The following is an 8470-nucleotide window of genomic DNA, read 5'->3' as shown; positions in this document are numbered from 1 at the left end:
TTTTAACATTTTCAGTTAGGCATGTATTAGTAACTTGAGTTTGAACATTGCTATGATCTGTTCAGTTGTTATCACTTATTAGACATTCATTTGACTATCGCAACGGGGAAATCGCAACGCGAAAATGGTTATCGCAATTCGAAATGAAAAATCGCAACGCGAAAATGGCTATCGCAACTAGAAAATCGCAATGCGAAATAAAAATCGCATTGCGATTTTCTCGTTGCAATTTTCATTTCGCATTGCGATTTTCTCGTTGCGATAGTCAGTTTCGTGTTGCGATAGTCTGTTTTGCCTTCAACATAATGCAGATTGAAAATCAACAAATCAACTATTACATTTCAATCAATTAAACAAGCACAAATAAGAATTATGTACACATCAATTAAACAAATCAACATTTACAAATCATCTTTTACAAATCAATTAAACAATCAAAAAATAATAATAATTCTTATTTCTTCATAAATAATTGAATCAATGAATCAACAACTTTGTGACCCCGTACATCCATTTCACGCAGCTCACTTAAGGATTAACCTGCAGAAACCAAACATTTGCTCAAACAAGACTTCCTACACATCTAAAACCTACAAACAACAAATTATTGAATTCTAGGTACTTAACCAAACATTTTCAAACCAAAAGGAGTATATATGTTAACAAAACTTGCATTTGACTTACCAATTAACAATGGACACTTTCATAAGGCGGATGTAGGTAGGCAGCGTCTCGAATATATTGCTCTAGCCATATAATGCCGAAACCATAAGCCTACTGCAGCTCTATCTCTATCGGTGGGAGGTAGAAACTTTGTGCTTCCCGTCGTCAAACGCGCCAAGCACAAGCATACGAGAGGACCACAATCCCCTCTGGCTCCCGGCGATTGTTGTGGCGCGGTCTCGTCTCTGACAACTGTGACATTGAACTTCTTTAGCTTCTTGTGTCCAGAATGAGTCCAATAATTAATCCCATCCAAGAATTTAGCCAAATGAGAGCTCCATCCCTTGATCATATCTCTCAAATCAGACAGTGATATGTAATTTATCATGCTGTTATACACTATTATCTTCAGGGATGGGAGCTGAAGTTGGACGAGAAGCCAATGACGACGTTCCAAAACAGGGATAAACACCTGCAATCATAAGTAATAATTCATTTATTTGCGCACTTATTTATGAACACCTTTAAAAAATTTTAAAAATAAACACTAACCTTATCGACCTCCCACCATGCAGGATAAAGTTTAGCTTGTCCATTGCCCAACGAAAATGATTCATCTCGTTGATTCTTCAAGTGAACTGCGTGAAAAGCCGCCGGCATTATTGTATATCGCGAATTTTTTTTATTTTTCCTAAGCTTCCTTATTATTAGTAGACGTGACACCCACGCATCGATATATTGTTTAAAAAAAAATACATATATTAGTGAATTACATTAATTTTTAAAAAACTTAATCAAAATCATATATAAGACAAATATAAGACTTACCTCCCCATCGAAATAGCCACTGTCTTCAACCCCTAATAGCACACCCCACCAAGACCGATCAAGCAACAAAAACATTTCATCGTTGAGTTAGCTTATGTCAGTGTAACACCCTTGGCTCCGCTCATGTAGATAAAAATCAATTACGGTCTTAGCCCAAAGGGTATTATCCACAATTGTTTCCGGTAGTTGTCTCCTCTCCACTTCAGATACCAGAAGGGTACTAGCCGATAACTCATACGAGATCCAACTCTCATCCATCATGTCCGGAACCGGTGGGGGTTTCTCAATACTTCGATATATTACCCCATGTGAATCGGACTCTGGAATGGTGGGAGGGACCTCTTCAACGATGATAGTGGCCTCTTGAACGGTGGGGGGACTCTTGAGGGAGGATAGGGGCCTCTTGAACGATTGGAGGGGACTCTTGAGGGATGACAGGTGAGTCGGGCTTCTTCTTGCGGAGTCTTCGCACCATTGGGGTGAACGGAGACGTAATAGCACGTCCACGCCGTCTGATGCGTGAACTCCGTCGTGCAAGGAAAACCCGACGTAAAGCATCCACCTTATCGGGCCGCTAAAAAAAATTAATACATAAATCAGTAAATAAACAGACATGATATTAAACAAAGACAAATATGTTTCAAACTAGCATTGTATTCACCCAAGTCATTATTCTATCATAGTTCACAAAATGCTCAGATAACATTCCAGAAGTAAGCACTTATATAAACATTTAAAAGGACAACATATATAAACATTCCAGAAGAAGAATAGTTTACTTTCGCAACACGAAACTTAAAATCGCAACGCGAAAATGACTATCGCAACGCGGAAATAGCTATCGCAATGCGAAATGAAAATTGCAACGACAAAATCGCAATGCGAAATGAAAATTGCAACGACAAAATCGCAATGCGAAATGAAATCGCAACGACAAAATCGCAACGCGAAACACAAATCGCATTGCGATTTTCATTTCGCGATGCGATTTTGTCGTTGCGATTTCATTTCGCATTGCGATTTTGTCGTTGCGATTTTCATTTCGCATTGCGATAGCCATTTCCGCGTTGCGATAGTCATTTTCGTGTTGCGAAAGTAAATTATTCTTCTTCTGCAAATTGAAACTTGAATGGATTGCATTACTTCAACCAAAAGACAAAAACAAAACCAAAAACAAATACTAACAAAAACAGTTTAGCAGTATTGGCAGCAACCGAATGAATTACGAGTATGAAAAATATTAAACTTACCTCGTTGCGTAGAGTATGAACCTCATTCCGCAACGATGCTACCATCTCACGTAGAGCGGCTACCTCACCGCGTAATGTAGACACCTCAACACGCCATGCACCATCGTCTTTGCGTAAAGTACCGACCTCCTCATGCAAGGCATTGACCTCATCACGTAACTCCCCTAACTCATCCCGTTGAGGTGGAGGTGGAGAACAGGGAGATAAACGTCGTGGCATCTTTGCCGGTCGCCTATCTTGCGGTGATGGTGGAGAAGAGGCTCGATGATGTGACAAAATAGGTGATGGTTGTCGTTGTGGAGGTGTATAGTCGGGTCGATCAGATGAGGCTCTGGGTGAGGTGATAGCTCTGGGCGAGGTGATGGCTCCCGAAGTGGAGGCTGCTCATCAACCGTTCCATCAAAAAAAAACGCTTACTAGCTTGCCACCAATCAGTGGCAAGCTCAGCTTCCGTGGGTGTCAGCCTCTGTAGAGGAGTGTTGGCTTCCTAACAATATAAAAGCTCAAACAAAGTTAAACGTGTACTAGTAATAACTTGTTTATAAACATATGGTAGTATTTATGTTAACTTACATTATTTATTGTCGTATACCATAGTAAATCTTCCCATTGCAAGGTCCGTTTCCTCTTCCAGGAAATAGCCCTGGGAATATCATTTGAAGTTTTTATTGCATATGTCTTCATGGCGGGAAAGACCTCAAATATCCAAATCTACAAACAATATAATAACAAACATTAGTAATTGTTAAATAATTACTTATAATTTTGGAAACATTATATAAAAATTCTTACCTTAAAGGCCCAAATAAAGCCTGTCAAAGTGTATTTGGAACCATCGCCATGCAAACTTTTTCGATCATCCAAGGCAGACGATAACTTATTCCATGTAGCTTTCCATAAATACGAGCCCCACGGAAACAGGTTCCACGCATTTAGGTCTTCTACCAATTTGATTAGATCATTTGGAATAGGTTGTCTGGCCTCTCTGCCTAAAAAGCCGGCATGCAAAAGAATTAGAAGGCATACTCGGACAACGTTGACGTCATCCATCCGAGTAAAACCATCTTTCTTATTCAACAATCTTGTCAGGTCTTCTACGTGTAGATTCGGCCTCTCCAGCTCAAGAAAAACCCAGGATAGCCATGATGGGTGGGTAATGTGTCTAGTGTACCGACCTACATCATCGTGTCCGAAGCGTAGACCGGTGATTAAGCAAAACTCCTCCCGCCCAAAACACGTATACGCCGGTGGAAAATCAAACCATATCTCTTCATCACGACGTTGTATAGTCTCTGGTAGATCGCTAGTCATGGTTTGAAGAAACAGGTGTGTCAACATCGCATCTCCACCGGGATGTTGTACTTTCAGCCATGGCCCGAAGCATGTATCCTCAAACATTTTTCTTTGTGCAGGTGAAAGCTTCGACGCAATTGTTTTGGCCAGGCTGACTTTATTTCTTAAGGTAAATTGAGCCGAATAAAAGTTCTACAAAAACAATAAACATACTAAGTTAGATATACAAAAAACTACACTGTGAAGATATACCAAAAACAATAATAAACATAAAGAGTAGTAGTTTATTCTTCAAACTTAAATTTGCAACACTGTGAATTTCGTATTTGTCTTTGTTTTTTGGTTGAAGTAATACAATTCATTCAAGTTTCAATTTGCAGAAGAAGAATAGTTTCTGAAAATGAAAATCGCAACATGAAAATGACTATCGCAGCGTGAATTTGACTATCGCAACGCGAAACTAAAATCGCGTTGCGATTTGCATTTCGCGTTGCGATTCTCGGTTGATTTAATAAGCAATCTAAGTGAAATGGTTAATCTATTATTGAAATTACCAGTAAACTTATCATCAATTTCAATATGAAAAACCTAATAATAATGCAAAAATTTCAAAAAGAAAATAATTAAAAAAACTAACCCTCGTTGGTTGATTTGGTTGATTTTCCATTTCTGATTGTGAGGGTGGCTCTGAGAGATGGAGATAGACGGATTTCGCCGGAGATGGGGACGGATTTCGTCGGAGATGGGTGAGAGAGTGAGAGATGGAGATGGGACTGAGTTGTGATTTTAGGTTTTAGGTTATGAGTTGCGATTACGGGATATACTGTGGACGGTTCAGTGTTCCAATATATTAATATTCGTGTTTGGAATTTAAAAATAAAATACTTGGTCATGATACTAATGGCGCTTTGAAAATCGCATTGCGATTATGTATTATCGCGTTGCGAAAGTCAGTATCTCGTTGCGATTTTGTATTATCGCATTGCGATAGTAAGTATCGCAATGTGATAGTCAGTATCGCATTGCGATTTTCCCAATTCACGTTGCGATTTACTTATTCGCATTGCGAATTGGGAAAATCGCAACGATACTGTAGACCATCGCAACGCGATTTTCAGCTATCGCAACGCGAAATGCAACGCGAATTTGCGATAATGGAGATCGCGTTACGAATTAGCGATCGCATTGCGATTTTGTTGGTCATTTTGGCAAATCCAGAAAAAGTTAGTTAAAATCGTATATTATATGGGAATTTTGGTCACTGAAACGATTTTCTCTTTTATAATTTGCAGATCATTATCTTCTTTTTGATTTTCCCGGCCAGGTTGAGCTATTTTTCCTTCATTCCAGTGCCAAGAATGTTGTTTCAAGATAAAGAGAGCGTTGGGAATCTTGTAAAGCTTATTGACAAAAGAAATAAGCAACAGATACATGCTTGCTGGTATAGATGCCAGCGCAGTCGAATTCAGCAAGATTGCAGTTCGACAAGTTGATTGAGATTATTACAGATCCTTTTTATCTCTATGCATGCAACAATCTACTTATAAATATAAATGTGTTTTGTCATACAATTAAATATTAATATATAAACATTTATATAAAAATATCTTTAAATATGCATGGATATATAAACGCAAATAAAAAGGATGGGGGAAAATCGATTATTACGAAGGTTGTGTGGTAGTTTTCATAAAAATGTTTCCTAGGAAACTCCGAGCCTTTGACTATTCTTCCATTCCCTTCTTGTTTTGGGTTAACGAGTATCTTTCTAGCACGCATATCCGCTAATACTACATTCTTCTTCTTCTTCTTTTCTACAAAACATAAGATTTATTTATTTAAATTTTGTCATGAATTTGCTGAAATTATGTATCTCAGCCTTTCCAACTCATCATCGTTGAATGTTAAAAAATTACACATCTATACATAGATACAAACGTTGGTATAATTAGGGGTGTTTAAATCCGAGTATCATCATTTTTTTTGTACCCGGAACTTCGGGTCACAAAAGTTTGGCCCGTGGCCCGGCTCGTAAGAGGCAAGTACCCGTAAGTCGGGTACCCGTAAAACTCGGATACCCACATTTTCGGGTCAAGGATACCTAATTAATATTCATTTTATTTTATTTTTTTAATTTATATTAATTTTTAAAAAAATCACATAAAAACATAATTTAAAACTTAAAAATTTATAAATAATTAAATGTTAAGGTGAAATAATTTGAAAAAAATAGAGATTTAGAATGTTAGGGTGAAATAATTTTGAAATTAGAAATGAAAAATCTGATTTAAAATAAAAATAACAATAAAATAAAAAAGGGAAACCGGGTAGGCGGGTACCCGATTAAAGACAATTTTGTGACCCGGGCCCGACCCAAAAAGCAGCCAAAAATAACGGGCCGGGTCCCGACCCCAAAAAATCGAGTATTTACCTTCAAAATACAATGTAATTTTACACAGGGTCGGCGAGTCAGGTAATTCGTGTCGGGTACTTTTGAACATCCCTAGATATAATAATAATAATAATAATAATAATAATAATAATAATAATAATAATAATAATAATAATAATAATAATAATAATAATAATTCAATGTAATTCAGTTTTATGGTGATGTCTTTTTAGTTGATAATTATTGTTATGATTTGTAATAATAATCCACTACCATTGTATCATTGTTTTGATGATAAGTGAATCATGATAAACATTAATCCAAGATGGACCGTTTCTAGGCTTGTTCTTCAACCAATTGTCCTTAAATTTATCCACCTTCAACAAGTCAAACTAGACCGAAATCCATAAGGAAACTTCTATTACTTGGAAGAATTTTTTGTTTAATTTCTCAAACCATTCAATTTGAATACGTTTGGATCTATTCTTTTCTCAACCCTTCCTTTATGTCATTTGCCTCTCCTTTTCAATTTTCTCTGCTTCCATTTAAAGAAGAAAAAAAAACTCACTTTCAGATGTTTCAGCCCTTCTTCTGCGGCGCTTTCGATCATGAAGACAAAGATGATCGAAAGAAACCGAGAAGAAACAGCTTCTTTAAGAGTAAAGGCCGTAAGAAAGACGACAGGAATCCGTATGCCGATCTTGGCCTCGACAAATTTTCCGCACTTTTAGCCGAACTCGAAGAGAAGAAGCAAAAGATTTACTCACAAACAGGCTCACAAGACATATCATTGGTTCGTTTCAGGTTTAAAAACTCGACGGATATCGTACCGATCGTGGTGAAGATCAAAGACAAGAAAGAAGAAGCAAAAAATAAGATTGTTGATTGTAACACAACCCGAGATCATTCAGAGATCTTCGATAAACACCCGGTCCAAGACTCAGTCGAAGGGAAACAAGTAATCAAGAAGATACCATCGGGATTGCAATCATTTATTGACCAGAAGAGGAAAAAGAAGAGCTTCTCGTGGAATTTGGAGCTGCATCAACGGAGGCGGCCTTCTTACTATGTACCAGCAATCCTAGTTTTGATTTTGTTGCTGCTGGTGTTCTTCGGAAGATCGGTTTCGATACTGTTTACATGTATTGCATGGTATACGGCTCCTTCAATACAAGGAGTTACAGTAAGAAGAAAGTTTATGTGAGAAGGTTGAGTCACAACAAATGATCACCATTCGGGAAATTTTATCAACAATATCATTTCATCGTCCTTTTTTCTGGAATTGATCTTTTTTTCATGTAAATTGTTTTCATTTTCTTCCATTGTCTTGGGGTTGGATTGAAAAATTCGTTGTAAATTCTTGTACATAAGAGCTGGTTTACTCGAGACGATGAAGTTTAGGTTGCTTTCTATGGCATTTTATTATTCAAGTAATTTTGATCATGAGCATTCCAAATGTTTGTTTTTCAATAATTTTATTCGAGCCGGTCCGACTACGGGCTAAACTCGAGCTCAAGTCCGGCCAAGTTTGCTTAGTCCATGAATATGTCTAGTTGAATTATTGTATCATTCTATTGGTTAAAAGGTTTAGGGTTTAGACACAGATTAGAAGGAATTCGTTTTTAAGACAATGATTTATTACATTTGTTCCAACACTCATAAATTAAATTAATTTAAAATTTTATCATTTAACTCAACTGAATCAATATTCATCCATAACTTCAACCTCTACATTGACTCATTAAAAATTAATTTTTTTTCAAGAACTTTGATAGGTACATGCATGGTTGTTGGTCCAACGTTAGAAGCCCATCAAATGAAGAATGTTGCTCACTTCCTTTAGATAGTCTTTTTTTAACTCTTCAATTCATACAATTATCGGTTTCTTTGTATATACAGTTGCAATTACAACCCATTAATATATGAATAAAATCATAAATAAACAACTAAATTATAAAGAAACATTCAAATCATAAATAAACAGACTAATTAACAACTTAATTATATCCAAACTCATCAATGCATGACTTTAACGTATTTTCTT

The 8470-nt window shown here is 36.8% G+C and overlaps 1 protein-coding gene across 1 annotated transcript; it reads left to right on the top strand.

Moving 5' to 3' along the window:
- Positions 1 to 7000: 7000 nt before the first annotated feature.
- Positions 7001 to 7630, top strand: LOC120175293. Its single transcript, XM_039181953.1, has one exon. The coding sequence runs from the start codon at positions 7001 to 7003 to the stop codon at positions 7628 to 7630; it is 630 nt and encodes a 209-aa protein (XP_039037884.1).
- Positions 7631 to 8470: the final 840 nt, after the last annotated feature.

This window comes from Hibiscus syriacus, unplaced genomic scaffold (genome assembly GCF_006381635.1).
Source record: "Hibiscus syriacus cultivar Baekdansim isolate YM2019G1 unplaced genomic scaffold, ASM638163v2 tig00112184_pilon, whole genome shotgun sequence".
In the NCBI taxonomy this organism is placed as follows: domain Eukaryota; kingdom Viridiplantae; phylum Streptophyta; class Magnoliopsida; order Malvales; family Malvaceae; genus Hibiscus; species Hibiscus syriacus.
Note: the sequence above shows the minus strand (reverse complement) of the source record. Positions and strands in the feature narration are given on the sequence as shown.

Excerpts from the sequence above, each read along its gene's own strand:
- LOC120175293 (XM_039181953.1), top strand. The coding sequence starts at position 7,001 with ATGTTTCAGCCCTTCTTCTGCGGCGCTTTCGATCATGAAGACAAAGAT.